General features: G+C 36.2%; 2 protein-coding genes across 6 annotated transcripts in view; one reads left to right on the top strand and one right to left on the bottom strand.

The window, feature by feature from the left end:
* The window catches only part of LOC142342778 (transmembrane protein 65-like), a 205,615-nt gene that overhangs the window by 47,015 nt on the left and 139,446 nt on the right, over window positions 1–19,154 (top strand). The gene's annotated exons all lie outside the window — the stretch shown is intronic.
* The window catches only part of LOC142342776 (eukaryotic translation initiation factor 4 gamma 3-like), a 33,173-nt gene that overhangs the window by 7,183 nt on the left and 6,836 nt on the right, over window positions 1–19,154 (bottom strand). Inside the window, exons 1-9 of one of the 5 annotated variants that reach the window (XM_075394334.1) lie at window positions 9,712–10,001; window positions 7,724–8,786; window positions 7,417–7,446; window positions 5,893–6,354; window positions 5,343–5,674; window positions 4,634–5,056; window positions 4,107–4,124; window positions 1,144–1,329; window positions 575–922 (exon numbers count right to left, since the gene is read on the bottom strand). In XM_075394334.1, coding sequence (XP_075250449.1) covers window positions 575–922; window positions 1,144–1,329; window positions 4,107–4,124; window positions 4,634–5,056; window positions 5,343–5,674; window positions 5,893–6,354; window positions 7,417–7,446; window positions 7,724–8,786; window positions 9,712–9,864 — 3,015 coding nt within the window. In that variant the 5' untranslated portion in view covers window positions 9,865–10,001. Of the gene's footprint in view, window positions 1–574; window positions 923–1,143; window positions 1,330–4,106; window positions 4,125–4,633; window positions 5,057–5,342; window positions 5,675–5,892; window positions 6,355–7,416; window positions 7,447–7,723; window positions 8,787–9,510; window positions 9,646–9,711; window positions 10,002–19,154 lie in introns of those variants that run through there. The other 4 variants (XM_075394335.1, XM_075394331.1, XM_075394332.1 and 1 more) reach the window with 4 other exon arrangements.

Genomic DNA, 19,154 nt, shown 5'->3' with positions numbered 1-19,154 from the left:
GAAAACCATTTAGAAAAAAATCCGATCCAAAAAATCGAAAAAAAAAGTAAAAATCAGAGTGAAATTGCCGCATGTGAACAAAAAACCACTACCGAGAAACCGAATTTTTGTTCAAACACCATTTTCGCACTCTACTTTAAAATTAGAGCGAAAAAAATTCACGCCGCAAAACCACTCGCTTTTTCGCTCCATTTCCTGTTTCGGCGTGACCAAAATCACTACTCCAATTTGACTTCAAAAATCATGAAAATGTGTGAACAGATCTTAAAAAAAAAGACAGCGCCCCAATACAATTCAAATTCTTTGAATTGTAAAAAAAATAGGAGCGCTATAATAGCCGGCTGAGAAGATGAGGGCGGCTATTAATTATAGATAACGGCCCGACCATTTGAGCACAATAATAGATTAATATATTATACTATATTATATAATTCATACTCTCGAATGGATCAAGGCGAGATTTCAGATTTTTAGCTAACTTAATATCCACAAGTACCGTCAATATTGTCGCTATTTCCTTCATTCCTTAAAATTTGGGGATTAATTTTTATGTCTTGAGATGCATTTGACTTACCAGTCTGAGATCCAGGACATCCTGTAGCATGAATCGGATCCTTGACGATGTCTGTCTACCCTGCACCATCTGGTACATCCTCTTGAAGTACTGGTCCATCAGGTTCTTGCCATTCTGATGGTCCATTTTCTTTCCGATGGTAGTCAGCAATTTGCACAAACACTCGAGGGGATCTTCGTCTTTGGTTTTGAGCAGTGATTCAATACAGGAGTGCATGATCTTCTCAGTTAAGAAGTCCAATTTGAAAAGTTCTCCAATGAAACGGATATTACCCAGTGACTTTTTCTTCGACTTCCTCATCTCGATCTCGAGGTTCTCGAACTTTTCTCGTTTGAGCTTCTCTGGCTCCTGAAGTAAGAACAAATTTCGAATAAGCACTTCAGCATAATCGCTTCTGAATAGTATTCCTATGTCGAAATCTATTTTTATTGATATTTTCTATCTCTGAGTCTAATTTTGGGAGTTATTAAGTATATCAGGGCCATAAATATCCGCATTATGAAGAACAGGAAAAATTGTGGAGCAAATTAGCTTCTAAATTGTTCGAAAAACCCAAAAGTAGTACTTACGTCGCTTTTCTCGATGATAAGTTTCTTGCATTCATATTCCTTCTCGTAGTCCTTCTCTCGTTGGAACTCGTTCTGACACCTGTTGAGGAGGTACCTCCTGAAGTGCTTCACTACAGGGTCGTCCATCTGTTCACCAGCCGCGCCTCCTCCATCTGGTGCAGTCTGGTTGTTCTGTTGCATTTGACGCTGTAAAACAACCATACATAAAGATTGTGATTCATATCACAAAATAAAAAGGCTTTGTCTAGACACTTAATGAATTTTATTCAAGAGACCTTTGTCTAAAATGCAACAGTATGTGCACATAATGTGGTTCAAATGTGGAAAACAAAGATTAATAAGAAAATTGAAGCTATTAATGCCGAACGGAGTAATCGCTTGTTCACACGAAGGATGATAGTTACAAACATTTAAAGGAGTGAAAGCAAGCGTGTGGCTTTTCCAATAATCTACTGACATATAATCATGACAAATAATAAAGTTGATAAAAACGCGGACTATGAGTTAAAAAGAAAAAGGCATTATCTAAACGAAACAGTTGTTCATCCGTAAAATTTTTTGATTGATGAGCACGGAAGTAAAAAAAAAATGGTGTGTATGTGGTTTGAGAATACAGGAAACCACTTTCAGAACAGATCATCAACTTAGTTTTACGAACTACATCGGTAGAGCTACGGTTCTGTAAGAGCACCAAAAGGCAGTTTTGCCACGTCGAGTGATGTCTTTTTGAGCAGAAGGTATTTGCCCCTTCTGACCAGTAGTCTAAGAAATTAACAAATGAATAGGAAAAAGTGTAATCGCCAATTATAAACATAACCAACAAAACGTCGGAAGAATTGTTCTCGAACGACTAGTAGGAGCTCTAATCAATTGCAGCCTGCTTCAGTCGGGGGGGGGAGCCTAAATGGGACTAAGAAGTTCAATAGTTAGCTTCAAATAACCACATTAGAGGTTGCCATATACCACTATTACGATTTAAAGTAAAAAATGGCACCAATTTAGGCGCACTTTTCATTTGACTTTTAGAAAAGTGCCGCTAATTGAATTCAGCTGCTTGAAATTGTGATTGAGAGAATTTTAGATCACGCGAAACGCAAAAAGTCAAGGGCGTAAAAGTCACTCGATAACTCCAAATTGTCGAGCAAAAATTTTGCATAAAAAAAGACAAACACGTTTACAATAATTGCTATGAACTTCGTTCAAGAGCAATTAAAAATGTCAGTGAAGTTTAAATAAATTCATCACCTAATATATAAGTGTCACAGAACTATCATAATTGCAAAAATTATATTCCAGTTCTGGGTTTGGTACAAGTTGCTTGTTTCTGTGCTTTTGTTCTTAAATTGAGATTTTAAATGCGCTGCACAGTTCCTCTGCTCATACTTTTTCTCGATTTTCATGTCTAAACGTTAAGTTTTAATCGTTTTCTGCAAATTCCTAAATAATAAGTGTTTTATAATCAGTTTTGCCACTAAATGAGAGGTGACCATAACCGATTGTGTGGTTATGTGAGCAGAAAGACTTGTATAAACCAATTAGATTTATGTTACAAAACTCTCCAAAATATGATAGATACCAATTGATGAAGAACGGGAAATGCCCAAAGGAGTGATATGCTGCCCAATCACTTTGACTGATTATTTGCTTGATTACCCAAGATTCAATTGTCCAAGATATATACCAAAATTAAAATGTCCAAAAACAAAAATCAGTTTTTTTTGGGCGAAAATAATTAAAACCGAGCCGTCTCAGTAGATGACGCGAATTTTAACAAAAGTGAAGTCATTCACTATTTCAGAAAGAGCAGATTATAGATCAAAAGCATTTTTTGATGACTTCAGGAGAAAAACTTAAAGAGCAGATTTTGAGAAATTAGGCCATTTCTATGCTCCATTTTTAACAGAAAAAGTTTCAGGATAATATCAATCAAATATTTCCACGTCATTTATGAGAAAACTTATCATTATTAGGAGTAAAAGGTTCATCAGTTTAAAAAAGCGCAAAGAAATATTTGCCAATAACCCAACAATGAGATTAAATTCATTGCAAACTTGAAGTTTTTATATAGAGTGCAGTGCCGACAAGTACAAGTAGCGCCTGCTAAGTTAAACTCGAAAAAGCCGTTGGAAAAAAAAGAAAATACATATGCAGACAAAAAATATGGTATCAATTCAATACATGGTGCTCAGCTAGATTTTTTGAGAGCACGCGAGAACACCAAAATAATTAACTGTATTGAGTCACCAATAACGACCTCGGTATTTTGTGGGTTCAAAGACATTCAAATAATCGACATGAATTTTGGCCAATCAGATAATGATTCGCTCAATATGCATTCTATGTGCGCAGTCGACATTTTGAAACAAACTTGTTAAGCTGCAGACTAGTTGAGCAAACCCCAATGAACCGCAAGATTTACATGCGAGACAGAATCGGTTACATGACAATCTACCCAATGCAATTATACCCAATGCATGTTGATGATTTCGTTCAATGATCCGTGCACAAATTATCAGTCGCCATTAGACTTTTACGTTTTAACACGCTCAAGCGCAAGCAGATTATTTAATCCCAAGGTCGGTTTTGATTGTTTTATTCCAAGTTCCGTGACCACTGAGGCATGCCCATTAAGTATGTTGAAACATACGTGTAAGCACGACTGCTAATTTGCACTCGGATTATTGAACGAAAATTAAAGTGCATTGGGTATAATGGCCTAGGTAAAATGGAGTTGAGTACATTGTCCTGACACCGATAGAATCATGTAGCTCGAACGAAATAGGGGTTTCATGAAGAGTTAACTAGTCTAAATTGGATAACACTCAAGCATGCAAGAAAAAAAGAGTACATGCAAGCTGTTAGTCGATTCTAAATGGTCAGATCAATAAGATTGCGGGATAAAGTTTGCTATCTGTTGATTAAATTAATTATGGCATAGTTTCATATCATCATCATGCTCTTACCGTTTTATCCTCGAGCTGCTATTAAAAATTTACATCAAGTTTTAGAAAGATATTGTATCTTATAGGGTGGTACCACAGTCATTACTGTCTTTAGCAGAGTTAAATGGTACAAAACAGCATGAAATTTTAATTGTTCATCTTCGCGCCATTGTTACAAAGTTCATTTAAGTAAAACATAAATGACGCAATAACAATGCAAATAGAGCACGCACTAAACAATGACTTATCGTATAAAACCATCTCTTATCAGCTTTCAAACCATAATTTAGCAAACTTTCCTTTGCTGCTGTTTCATTCATAACTAAGGTCTCAACTACAAAGTAGCTTTAATCTTTAGTTCATATCACAGTTGGCGTAACCGACACACATATAAACTCAATAGAAATAGTTCAGCATCTTTAATATAAACGCTGTAAGCTTATTATCGAGAAAGCTATTGCGAAACTAATCTGTAACGCCTTTAACTACTTTAAGAAGTAGGTATATGAAGCATAAGGGTAGGATATATATATCTCAATTTGACTTACGTTTGATCGAATAGAAAGGACCGTCTTGCACATATTTGCGTAGGCCTCTGCGAAATTGGGTTCTAAACATGCTTTCTCAAACACAATGTCAATGACATCGTTGACAAGCTCGTCTGAGTCAATATCAATGTAGGCCATCTCTTTGGACAGGACTGAGAAATTCTGAGGTGTCAGTTTGTTAAGAATAGCTCTAGTCTGACGTCTGATGTTGTCAGTCTTCAGCTCCTGCTCACTCTTTTGTGACATGTCAATCTTCCGCTTTGCTTTCCAGGCCGAATCCGAGGTCTCGGGCATTTGCTGGTTGAGGTTCTGGGTTCTGAACTCCCTGGGCTGTATTTGATTTCTGTCTCGGAAGCTCTTGTTTCCTCCCCCCTGCATGTTTCCGGTCGAATATTGGTTCTTGCCTCTCGAAGTATTAGGTCCCTTAAACAGCAATAAATACTATAAATGCAACAAATACAAAAAATCATTGACTCAAATTTCGCAAAAGGGTCTATGTGATTTAGAAATAGCCTTATATTTTTGCAAAATTGAATTCATATTTCCTTGTAACTTTAATTGCATTCATTCTAATTCTAATAAAAATTTAACTGTTTGGTATACTTAATGGCATGCTCAGGACTGTTCGGCGTGAAAATCATTCTCAAACAGTTTGATCTCATATCTAATTTCTGACTACTTCTTAAGAAAGAACGTAGCGTCAACTTACCCCTGAATTCTTCCGCATAAATGAGGGCTGGAAGTCATAACCACTGCCGCGGACATCACCGCCCATTCCACCGTATCCTCCATAGCCATTGTATCCTCGCGAGTCTCCGTAGTTGTCTCTGAAGTCGTTGGCAGTGGTAGCGTGGTTGTCGAGGGGTCTGAGGAACTGTGGCTGCGCTGTTACAATGTCGCGAAAATCTCCGTCTTCAGTGAAGGGAGCCTTTCGAAGGGAGAGATCTTGTCTCTGTAAGCTGAGAAGAAACTCTCTGTCGTAGATCTTTCTCTTCGATCCTGTCTTACTTTGTTCACTGATCGTTTTGTTCTTATCTTCCTCTGAAATTTATAGTACAATTTAACATGCTGATTAACTTGATATTCTAAAAGAGGACATTGGTCCAAATTACTAGTCAGGAAAGTCACGGCGAACACAACTAAATAATCAAAATTGATGTTGCTCATTTTGAAGTACGCTTCATCAATTTGCAGGTCATTGAATAATATTTCCCCCCATTTGGGGTTGTTAGCTCACGGTCTCTAGTAACAATACTAACCAGGAGTTTCGTCGGGCAATGTCTTGTCCTCCCAAGAAGTTTCCACTTCCTTTCCATCTGCAGGGGTAGTCACATCAGACGCTGCATTCGGCTTTTCATTAGCCTGCCCGTTACTCTTGGGTGTGGTGTCAGCTTCGTCCCCTACGAGGGGCAGAATTTTTGGCTTGGCAAGTCCTCCGGGGGGCTGGGTTCCATTCTGCTGCTGGTTGGGAACCTGATCTCCGGTGGAGTTCTGTAGGGAAGCGGTAGGGCTATGTGTTGTCGGAGCAGCAGCAGCGGAAGAGGAGGAGCTAGAGGAGGCACCGGATATTGTGCCGGCTCCTGCTGCCTTGGATGACGACTGCTGAGCCTGCTTTGGGTCTGACTCACTCTCGAACGCACTCAATAGACTCGACTCCTGCTTTCTTTCGAAGTCTTTTTCCTTCTTCTTTTTCTTGCTCTTATTCGATTTCGTGTTTGAAACTGAAACGAAAAAGACAGTTACTCTTAAGTAATCACTTCAATTTAAGACTACAATCAGATTGCTTCGATAATTCTCTAATATCAGCAGACTACTAATTATTGAATATTTTCTAATAAAAGAGTTCCCAATGAACACAGAATTTTCTAGAAATTTCTCAAGTGTCAACGCCCTTGAACATTTTTGACAACGATAATTCAAATGAGCTTAAAATAGTGCGAACCGTTGCTGAACTAAAATTTGGACCAAAGTTTACTTACATTTCTCCGCTCGATCTTTAACCATATGCAAAATGTCTGAGTTAGAATGAAGCATTTACGAATATTATTTGCTCAGTACCACAGCCTCGCTTGCCACTGAATGTAATCGCGTGGTGGTACTACAGTACGTATGAACACAGTCGCTTCTCTTAAGGCTGGTTCTACTAAATACTTGGTAAGAAATGCGATATGATATGGTACGAAGAGTAATGATAAATGCTGTGCTATTTGCTAGTAGTTGTGGTAATTCAGGGTTCCGTTTCAATGCTTTTCTCAATAGTAATGTCAGTATAGGCAAAGTTTGGAGTCCAAATAGATTTGTTTTAGTTTAGTCAGGCGTTCAATTATATTTTGACGACTATTTTGGTCCTCACTTTGAAAGCTTTCAACTATTCTCTTTAATAAGGTCTCTCTCTTCTATATATCTATGTTGAAACTTGAATCGGTCGAATTCGATTTGAGCTGCAATGAAATTAAAGATAACGAACTTTGCAAAAGTTTCTCGACAATGATTGAATGTGACAATTTCGGATGCCAGATAAAATGTACGAAACTCAATTAGAATTTAAAGCTCTTAATTAATTGGACGCAATTTGGCAAAACAGGACGCCAATATGGATCTCCCCCTAAAATGGCTTTTCGATACCAAGCAAGACAATTAAAATAACATAGCGAGGCATTAAAACCTAATCTTTTATTATACATCAATACAGCAATTGGAAACATCTTTGAATCAAAAACGGACTAGTTATAATTTAACAATTAAACTGAACAGAATATAACAAGCTTTTTAAAATCAAATACCGGGTGGTTTTGAATTGGAGGCCACAGCGACTAAAACGAGCATGAACAAAAATGGATAAATTGCGTAAGGATCAAATCAATTCCAAAATTAGTACAAATGAAAGACCAAAAAATTTAAACCATCATAATCCATAATAGTACTTGGCAGCTAGCTTTTGGTTAAAAATCTGCTCAAGATCAACCAACACATAGACGCTCCATCTCCAAGAAAAAAAACTGAGATTAAGAACTTTTTGGTTGAACTTGTTAAAATCGACGTCATTCTTTTCATGCCATATGTCAAAAGAGTCGGACTTAAAACACCAACCTGATAAGTCATTGGATTTATCCTCGGCTGCTGATTGCTTGCTATGCATCTCCTTGTCCTTGTTACTTCGGCCAGTAGTGAACTGGGTCTGTTTCTTTTCACTGCCAGTTCCAGAGGACGCATTAGACGTTTTTCGAAATGGCTCTTTCTCCCTTTCTTTTTCCTTCTCTTTCTCTTTTTCTTTCTCTTTCTCTGGTTCTTTGGGCTGATCCTTTTTCTCTCCCACAATGACTTGGGGCGCCTGATCCTTTTGTGGTTCACTGGAAACAACTTTGGGCTCTTCTGTCACTTTGACGCTATTGGATGCAGATTCCATAACTGGTTCTGGAACCACATCTGGCGCTGATGCTTTTCGTGGAGACGGATCCACCACTTCAATGTGGACCTTCTCTGTTTCCACGGAGGGAGTTGCGGTCGGTGATGATTTCACGACAATCTTTTCATTCTCCGTCTCGAGAACGACCTCTTTAGACTTGTCCATGTCAAATTGGTAAACCTTGACTTGATGTGTCTGACATCCCTCGACAGTTTCGCTGATAGTCTTAACTGTAGGACTGGGTGCCACCTCGTTGCTCACTTGCTTCTGAACTTCACATTTTTCCTTGTCCACCTTGGGTGCTACTGAATCCGATTCTGAATAGCTTGGCTGCTGTAATTTGTCATCTGATCGAGGCGATGTATCCTTTTTGGTTTCTGGAACGAAATCCTGAACCTTGTCGACATCAATTTTTGAGAAGTCACGGTGGTGAGGCGTCGCTCCAGCAGCAGCTTCCTTAGAGGCCGTACCATTAACAGTCGTTTGGGAATTGTCATTAGTCAATTCAGCTGGGGTGCTTTGTTGCTTATCGTCACTGGAGTATCCATTCTGGGTGATAGCTGGTGCAACTGCTACGTTTTTGTCAGTAGTTGCATCATTGACTTCGGAATTTGCATCAGTTGCTGCCGGAGGCTTTGATTTGATCTCAACGGGTTTATGAGGCCGAGTGCTTCCGGCGGAGTTCGTAGCCGATTTTACGTCTGTGATTGCGATCGAACTCTTTTGGCTGCTCCCTTCCGACGTATTCTGAAACAAAAAACATAGACAGACGCTGATCTATTTCATATCAAGTGCAACCCACGTGGTTTAAGAAGCTTTTCATTCAGGTCGTTTTAAATGTTTCAAAAAATGACGCCAGTGCACAAAACATTTTGCTAAAAAAAACCTCTATTGACAAACATCCTCCATTGAGATGCAAGCAGGTTAAAAAATGAGTACTTTGAAACGACACTTGGTGTCTCGAGTCGATTGTATCTTGCTTTAAGCTGCGCGGGTGGGTAGATTTCTGAGGGGTTTACCGGTTGGTAGGCCCCATAAGTCAAAAGAGAGCTTATTAATGACATACATTGCTTTTAAGTAATAAAGAACCAAACGAATGGGGCTGTCAAAATATACGTTAAATGAACACTAAGTGCGGGGGGCTATAATGTGAAAGACCCAAACTTAAAACACTTATGTATTAAATGCACGTGCTCTTCTTTTCCCCCTTTTTAAGGCTTCAATGTGACTAAAAAACTTCAATTCTATCTTGTCTTTATTAGACATTCTGTAATTTGATCTCTGTAACCGTCCCCTCAGAAGGAAATTGGTCTTTTACCACAACTATATAACGGATTTCGCTATTAAAAAGCAAGTTTATCTTTTATTGTCTTGCTATGTAGCCCAAGAAAAATAGTTCAAGTTGACTGCTGGTAAAAAATAGCAGTCGATACAGCTTGCGATAATCACACAGAACAACAATTCGGCGTACTTTGAAATTGAATTTTAGTAGTAAACTGTCGCCACTTGAGCAAAACCTAAGTTCCATGGAAACATGGGGAAAGGGCAGTCATTTCGATTTAAATCAACGATAAATCAACTTAAAACGGGAACCCGTTTGGTTATTTTTGGTGAAAAGAAAATTTATCACACAAAATTTTGCTTACTTATAAATACAAATACTACTTCTTACGAATAGCTGTTGATAGATGCATGAACAAACGTTGACGTAAGATACCGTCACAAACGACGTTTCGTGTAAGGACGACTTCGGTTTTAATAAACGTTGCTGATCTGTATAGTCAGTTTGACAAATTTCATTGTCTGAAGTCCAGAAGTGAACCATCGGTCAGTAGCCGCCCACCGAGCTTGCATAACTAATAACCGAATCCCACTCTCGTTCGTACAATTATAGCCATGACTGAATAAAGAACGTCTCAAAATAAATATAAGAGTATCATCTCAACAACGCACGTTTTAATATACAGCATTGTACAAAATGCATTGCCGCAAAAAAACTCAGAGAAAATTACTTCTTTGAATGCGCTCAACCGAATGAATTTCTTATCAAATCTGTTCGCGACAAAATATATAAATAGTTTGAGATATCCTATCTGTGCTCTTTTTCAAATATTTGAATAAGCAGACGGTCTATTTTTTTATTGAAAATGTCGCCACTTAGCAAGAACTTGTGTACACTTGAGCATGTATCATTAAATACTGTTTGTCCTTTATTAAACCAATCCGAAAACGCTCTCTCTCTCTCTCTCTCTCTCTCTCTCTCTCGTCTACATAGAACTTTTTCTGAGAAATATAAGAGCTAAAAATAATGGCAACGTTTGAGCTTGATGTTTTTCCCCCAAATGGCTACCGATGAAATAAAAAATTACGACCACGATAAATTTCCATTACATTAGGACGAAATTTTTCTCTTTTTTTCGAGCTCCACTCCACGGAAAGCGCGACATGGGTCCAGGTCAAAAGCTTAGAGGCCATAAAGATCTTATATCTATGATAGCTGCAAATCTGAAATAAATTTTTACATGAAACAACACCCTTGTACAATGAAAATGATAATGTTTACATAAAACGACAAACTTCAAGAAAACCAATTATATTAAAACGAGACAAGAAGGCTTGCGTGAGACAGTGCGTGTCACGTTATTTCTTCAGGATGTACACGCTTTCAATTTATAAAAACCAGCACCTCAAAAGTCAACAAGTATATTCAGTTAAGTGGGATGATATTAATAAGTACTAATATCACAAGAATTGCTCTCAAACGATTAGTGCGAAATCTAATCTATTGCAGCCTGTTTCAGTCGGGGGACTCAGTTCACTAAGGGGCTTCAAATGACATCATTAGAGGTCATTATATACCACTATAATCACTTTTAGTAGTGAACTCCCGCCACTTGAATTTAGCCTCTAACACTTGTGAAAAGAGAGAAATTTAAATCACGCAAAACGAAAAATTCAAGGACGTAAAATTCAATCGAAACGTCAAAAGGTCAAGCAAAAACAACTTTGCATAAAAAGACCAACACGTTTACAATAATTGCTTCAAACTTGGTTCGAGAGCAGTTAATCCGTTATAAGTTGAATCTATTGTGCTTTGACCCCAAGTGCTTTTTATGACCCCCATATAAATTATGAGTTCTTATATACCACGTTGCAATGTAAACAATAGCAAGTACGCCTAGAGCGTAAATAATTTAGAAACAATGTTCAAAAATACAGCTTTCTTTCATAAAGATAGCCCATCATAAAATAGTTTTCAGAAAACAGGATTCACGTGCCTGTGAAAAAAAAAATTAAAAATGCGATCAATTAAAATCCAAAAAGGATGCCGATTGGCAGTAGGAGTAAAAAAAAAGGTTATTCTTTCCATTTCATATAATTTGGAGAAAATCAAAAAACTAAAACTGCAGCTGCAAAGAAGCTCCTAATATCCAAATCGGACTTAATTACTTCATACGGTTATGAGCGTAAAATATGAGCACTCAACTGAATGAATTTCTTATTAATTCTGATCAAGCCAAAAAATATAAATAGCTTGAGATATCCTATGTAATCTTTGTCAAATTTTTGAATAAGCAGACGGTCTATTTTTTATTGAAAATGTCGCCACTGAGCAAGAACTTGTGTACTTTAGAGCAAGTATCATTAAATACGGTTTGTCCTTTGTTAAATCAATTCAAAAACGCGCGCTCTCTCTCTCTCTCTTTCTCGCCTACATTAAATCAAATCAAAAACGCTCTCTCTCTCTCTCTCTCTCTTTCTCTCTCTCGCCTACATAGAACTCTTTCTGAGAAATATAAGAGCTAAACATAATGGCAACGATTGAGCTTGATGTTTTTCCCCCAAATGGCTGCCGATGAAATAAAAAATCACGACCACGATAAATTTCCATTACATTAGGACGAAATTTTTCTTTTTTTTCGAGCTCCACTCCACGGAAAGCGCGACATGGGTCCAGGTCAAAAGCTTAGAGGCCATAAAGATCTTATATCTATGATAGCTGCAAATCTGAAATAAATTTTTACATGAAACAACACCCTTGTACAATGATAATGATAATGTTTACATAAAACGACAAACTTCAAGAAAACCAATTTCATTAATTTGATGATTTGAGTTTTTAAACATCATTACTGAGTGCTTGCATGATTTGCTTATAATTTTTTTGGTTCCAAGTATCTTTACCCTTCTAGTTTTAATCTAATTTGCTTAAAAAATAGACACGCACTAGCAATAATCAGTGAAGTAAAAGTGTTAAGTAGTGTAACAAAACAGGAACTCGAGAAAGAGCTTGAGACCAGACATTTTGGTCAATTTCAATTGTTCGAACCCAGAACACAAAAGAGTGCCCCTAATTATTCAAAATTCGAAAATAAGAATTAAAAAAAAAACAAGACAAGAAGGCTTGCGTGAGACGGTGCGTGTGACGTTATTTCTTCAGGATGTACACGTTTTCAATTTATAAAAACCAACACCTCAAAAGTCAACTTATTTTAAGTAATATCAGTTAAGTGTGATGATATTAATAGCGACTAATGTCACAAGAGTTGCTCTCGAACGATTAGTGCGAAATCCAATCTATTGCAGCCTGTTTCAGTCGGGGGACTCAGCTCACTAAGGGACTTCAAATGACGTCATTAGAGGTCATTATATACCACTATAATCACTTTCAGTAGTGATCTCCCGCCACTTGAATTTAGCCTCTAACACTTGTGAAAAGAGAGAAATTTAAATCACGCAAAACGAAAAATTCAAGGACGTAAAATTCAATCGAAACGTCAAAAGGTCAAGCAAAAACAACTTTGCATAAAAAGACCAACACGTTTACAATAATTGCTTCAAATTGGTTCGAGAGCAATTAATCGGTTTTAAGTTGAATCTATTGTGCTTTGACCCCAAGTGCTTTTTAGGACCCCCTTATAAATTATGAGTTGTTATATGACACGTTGAATGTAAACAATAGCAAGTACGCCAATGTCGCAATGTAAACAATAGCGATAGCAATAACGTAAATAATTGAGAAACTATGTTCAAAAATACAGCTAGCGTTCAAAAAGATAGCCCATCATAAAATAGTTTCCAGAAAACAGGATTCACGTGCCTGTGAAATAAAAATAGAATTAAAAATTCGATCAACTAAAATTCCAAAAAGGATGCCGGTTGGCAGTAAAAGTAAAAAAAATGTTCTTCTTTCCGTTTCATATAAATTAGAAAAAAAATTAAAAAACTAAAACTGCAGCAGTAGAGAAACTCCTAATATCCAAATCATGGACTTAATTACGTCATACAGTTATGAGCTTAAAATATTTCAACCTTATATATCCAAATCAGGGATTTAATTACGTCATACGGTTATGAGCGTAAAATATTTCTACCTTAAATACTTTAGTTCCACTCAATCTTTTGAAACTCATTTTTTGAGCCTCAAAACGTTTATTGCACACGGTGGATATTCTGGTGTAAAAACATAACCGACTAAACGTCGGAAGAATTGCTCTCGAACGACTAGTGGGAGCTCTAATCAACTGCAGCCTGATTCAGTCGGGGGTGGGGAGCGAAATGGGACTAAGGAGTTCAATAGTGGGCTTCAAATAACTACATTAGAGGTTAACATATACCACTATTAAGATTTAAAGTGAAAATGGTACCAGTTTCGGCGCACTTTTCATTTGACTTTAAGTATTAAAGTGCCGCCAATTGAGTTCAGCAGCTTAAAAATGTGATTGAGAGAGAATTTTAGATCACGCAAAACATCAAGGGCGTAATAATCATTCAAAAATTCAAAATTGTCAGGCAAAAATTTTGCATAAAAAGACACACACGTTTACAATAATTGCTATGAACTTCGTTCAAGAGCAATTAATAAAAGCAAGTAATTTATTGACCAATGTGAAGTGATTGTTTGTACCAATCAGAAGCTAGAATTGTGTTTCCGTACAACCTTATAGTGCTCACCAGGAAATTTAAACATAACCTGAAGATTGTCAGAAAATTTCTGCATTAGATTTGTAGACCTATAGTCTCAATCTATCACTGAAAAGAATGACAGAACAGCTTAGAGAACTAAGTGGGAACTAAGTCACGCGTGTCCACCAAAATGTTCAGGGGAATGAAGCTCGCTCTATGAAATGTGACAAATATCACACACGCAAAATGAGATCTTAATTCTCAATGCAGTTTAAAATTAGAAAACTTTAATTCTCATTATATTTCTCCTAAATGTAATTGTGAATTTTTTTTAAAAAAAAAATTAGGACATTTTAGGGAAACTGATGAAAAAGGAAAATCGACAATATAAAAACTAAAAGACAACAGAAAGTTACCGAAAGTCAAATTTTGAAAACAACGGCGGCTATTGGATTATTATATATTCAATACTTGATAACAACGTTTTCGAACTTTTGCTTTACTTTTATAGTTGGCTTCATACCTCAAATTATCAAAAACCAATTTTAAAACTTGACTTTGCCATACCTTCAAATTTTCACGCAAACACCGAATAAATTATCAAATTATTTATTACCTTGGATTTGACTAAGAAGAACTTCTCATACCAAAAACTTAGCCTCTAAGCCACCATTAGAAGTTTAAACCCCGGATTATCAAAAAAATAACATAGCCGGCAGATCGCCTGAAAATAGCGGTGATAGCTATGTAGACCTGTAGTCTCAAGCAATTTAAAAACATACCCCGCAGATTGCCGGAAAATAGCCGCCGTTGTTTCCAATAAGCATGATTGGGATTGAAAGAATAGAAGATATTGAAAAAAAAAAGATTTTTGTACAAAAAGATTTTTAAGTCCGATTTATTTTGATGGCATTTCGTAGTTGAACATAACGTACTTCTGTTTCTTATAGAGAGGCTACAGGGGCTACTATCAATACCAATAAGAATTAGAGATGGTAACTAAGACTTATAGGAACGACGTTCAAATAGCAGGCATCTAAAATTGGGCTTTATGGGTTTATCCCGTTTCTATTTCTGACTTCAATTTTTATACCGACTCTGTTCATTTTGAATTTCTTTGCTTAGCAACTGATGTTCAAAATCACTTTTAGCAGAATGAGAGAAGAGAGAAACTAGCCTAGAGAAGTCAGAAAGATATCACGCAAAATGTTGAAAAAGCGGCAAAATGAGGTAAAGCGAAACATTTTTTTATTCGACGAAGTAAAAATCATAGAAGGACAAGTCCTGACGTACAATTCAAAGAAATTTCATTGACTTAACAAACAACTAGACTTAGAACGGACAATGAGTGAATTGTGAAAACCATTTCTAAAAAAATCAGAAAAAAAACAGAAAATCAATTTCAAAATGCTGCTAGGGAGAACAAAAAACCACTAGTGAGATATGTAATTTTGATTCTAACAAATAAATAGGTCCAGAATGAGCTGTGAATGGATTGGGAAAACTATTTAGAAAAAAATCCGATCCAAAAAATCGAAAAAACAGTAAAAATCAGAGTGAAATTGCCGCATGTGAACAAAAAACCACTACCGAGAAACCCAATTTTTGTTCAAACACCGTTTTCTCATTCTACTTTAAAATTAGAGCAAAAAAAATTCAGGCCACAAAACCACTCGCTTTTTCGCTCCATTTCCTGTTTCGGCGTGACCAAAATCACCACTCCAATTTGAATTCAAAAATCATGAAAATGTGTGAACAGATCTTAAAAAAAAACATAGCCGGAAGAATTCCGGAAGCGACTCGAAGCATCAAAACTACACAAAAAAACCGTAATTGCAGCTGAAGTCATTACCCTTTGTATTAAATCTTTAACTCTTTACCTCCCCAGGTCTGATCTAAAAAATAGCTAAATTTAAACCACTATCACCAAGAGAAACAAAATGCAGCAAAATTTTATATTATTGAAAACGTTTGGCAACATTAAAAAGGTGCGACATAATTAGGATGGCCAAAATACCAACAGCCTGAAAAAGCTGACAGGGTTATCAATTGCGCTCAAATAACTCATGATTCTAATCTCAAGGTCGCGAAAGCAGACGGCAAATAATAACCATAGAAACTAAGTTAAATTTCTCAATAATGCGCAAATTTAAGAATCGGAAAACCACTACAATTAGATTTCTAATCACTGCAATTAAGCCAAAACAACACAGACTTCTTCCTTGAAGTATATATTCCAGACAACATGATTTCATACTATTTCAAAGATTAAATTAATAGAAAACACAAGCAATAGAATAAAAATCAGCAACAGAAGGCAAAACATTGTTTAAAAAGAATACCCAGGACTAAAGAAAACTGCAATAAGTAGTAATAAGCAAAAATTTTAGAATAGGTTTTCTAGCAAACTCTCAGGACTAATGTATGATGAATGAAATCAATTGAAAACCAAAGAAATGACGAAAATCTAAGAAAAACCTGAAATCATTCAATTTTTAACAACTGAAAAAATTTTAAAAACCAATAAAAATATAGATGCAAGGACAAAGCCAGAATGATACAAACTAGAATGTGAAAAAAAATGACAAAATGTAAGGAACAGTAACAAAAAGACTAATTCTTGATTTTTGAAAGATAAAAATCAAATTAAATAAATGAAGAAAACGATTACATATTAATCTTCAGCATTGGAGACATAGTAAAAACAACGAGATCCAACGAAAGGGAACAAAAAAGGCAAAATCAGAATTCAAACCTACAAAACATTTTGCAAAAAAATGTTCAAAATTTTTCAGACCGCATTTATGAAAAAAATTTTCAATAAAAAAATAGGTTTTCAAAAACTTAACGCCAAAAAATGTTTGATTTTTTATTGAACGAAATTTAAGTCCCTCATGTTTCACAAAGAGACTAGTGCTAGTAATTAAAACCAAATAACAAACAAAAGACTGAGAACAATTGGAAAAACTACCAAAATCGGATTAGCATATGTACAATTTTATAGAACAAAATTACATCGAGATAGAAAGAGGTGTTGAGTATATGAATTATCAAAAAGACGATGCTATGTTAACTAATTTTTGACAAAAAAAACGGCTGAAAGATCACAAAAATGAAGAAATTACTAGAAAAAAAGGACAAAAATTAACTAAAAAATCAAGAAATATGTGACAATTTTGAACTTCAAACGCATTTTCAGGCTCTGCAAAACACTGTGGTATCAATTTCCGAGGTTTACGTTTCAATATAGCATCCAATAAACATTATTTCTACGAAAAAGCAAATTGCAAGCAAAAAAAGGGGCACTTGGACGAAAAAACGGCCAAAAACCGTTATCTATATGTGCCATTCAGTCAAAAACTACTTTTCAAAGTCAAAAAGTCATTCACTAAACGCAGCGCATGATCAAAAAACTTCTCTCGCTCAGAAAAAATTAGTTCACACTGCAATTTTACTCACTTTCGCTTTCAGGTCAAAAAATCGTCTGAACGAATAGTACTTCCGGTAAAACAAAAACCGTAAGAAAACCAATACTCCTCTTCGAGTCGTAAAAAGACAGCGCCCCAATACAATTCAAATTCTTTGAATTGTAAAAAAATAGGATCGCTATAATAGCCGGCTGAGAAGATGAGGGCGGCTATTAAACAGACGTTTAATCTAAATAAGCAAAGAACAGTTTTGAAAGAGAAGTCCTTTTGGAAGTGAGGTAGTTGCGCCACGCGTGACCAAAAACTTAGCGCCACGCCAATGAAAGAAAAATTCTCTCACAAAAGAGTCAGTGATTACGCTACGCACGCAGTAATCAAAATTGCATGAATGAACAAAAAAGCAGATTTTAATTGAGCATGAAGTGTAACCTTGACGACGGAATGAAAACCAAGATTCACCAGTCTTCGAGGTTCACTTTCTATCAATTGAGAGCTTAATGGTAAGTTGTACGGTTTCAACTACGGGAAAATTATCGACCAACGCTAAAAAGGAATAACTTGCAAGCAGAGTTACAAAATTGGAGAAAACTAAGAGCAGAAAGCAGTACATTGGCAAAAAATAATTTAACTTTACTGGCTAATTCAATATAGAAATTGAAAGAATAGTTGATTTTTTTTGAAACAAATGCCCCATTAGTTAACTTAAGGTTTAGAGTGATGGTCTTAGTAGAGCATAAAATCTCAAAACTAAGAAAACAGAAGTCATTTGAATTCATTTGAGACTAAAAAGCACTCGCTCAACGGGGATCAAAAACCTGACGTCTTACACACAACTCAGTTGAAAAATGACATGAAAATTGAACGAAATGCTGCTTCAAGTTTTTGACAGTGTACATAAAAATCTTCCTACAAATTTTTCTGGTGGAACAAAGAATTATAAGAAGATCGCTAATAACACTGCTAAGCTGTTTGACTATAATATAATCCACTAAGATGTTCTCGAACGCCAGGAAGGGGGAGGGATAAAGGGCTTGACCGGATTGTAGCTTGTTCCAGCGAGTGCAGCTTGATTCGTTTGGGAGCTATCAAAAACTTGATTGCTCCCATAATTCCACCTAGCAGCGTACCAAATCTTTGGCGACCACAACTGATAAAAATTTGCAATCTTTTCAACATTTGATTATAATAACTCTCTTTGAAGACATAAATTTTTGAAAACATAGCAGGCAGATTGCCGGAAGAGCAGCGACATAACACTTGCGTGCCGTATAATACAGATAGAAACAGATACGGATAAGTTAAAAAAAGTTACCGACGCCGCTGAAAACGCCAGCTTTATGGACACCACCTTTTTATAAGGGACATTTATTACATATACGAGTACCTTTGACCTTAAACTTATTCAAATAAAACTTTAAGTTTTAAAGTGCAAAAGCCATTCTATTCAGTATGACCAGTTAAGTCACGTATGACCATAATCTAATAAAGCAAATAATCTGAAGGCCGGAAGAATTCCGGAAACGACTTGAAGAGTCGAAACTTTGCGAAAAACCGGAGGTTCAGCCGCAACCATTACATGTTGTTTTGAAACGGTAACTCTTTATATCATCAGATTTGATCAAAAAATTTTAGTAAAACTTACAATACACCTCTTTCATGACGAGAAAGATCTGAGCAGTGACATCATTGGAACAAATAGAAACAATTACAACAGCATTCAGTAATTAAAACTCAAAAACATACTCAAAAACAAACTTTAACGACTCAAGAGAACACAAAC

The sequence above is a fragment of the Convolutriloba macropyga genome, chromosome 7 (genome assembly GCF_964194025.1).
Source record: "Convolutriloba macropyga chromosome 7, txConMacr16.3, whole genome shotgun sequence".
NCBI classification, from domain to species: domain Eukaryota; kingdom Metazoa; phylum Xenacoelomorpha; order Acoela; family Convolutidae; genus Convolutriloba; species Convolutriloba macropyga.
Note: the sequence above shows the minus strand (reverse complement) of the source record. Positions and strands in the feature narration are given on the sequence as shown.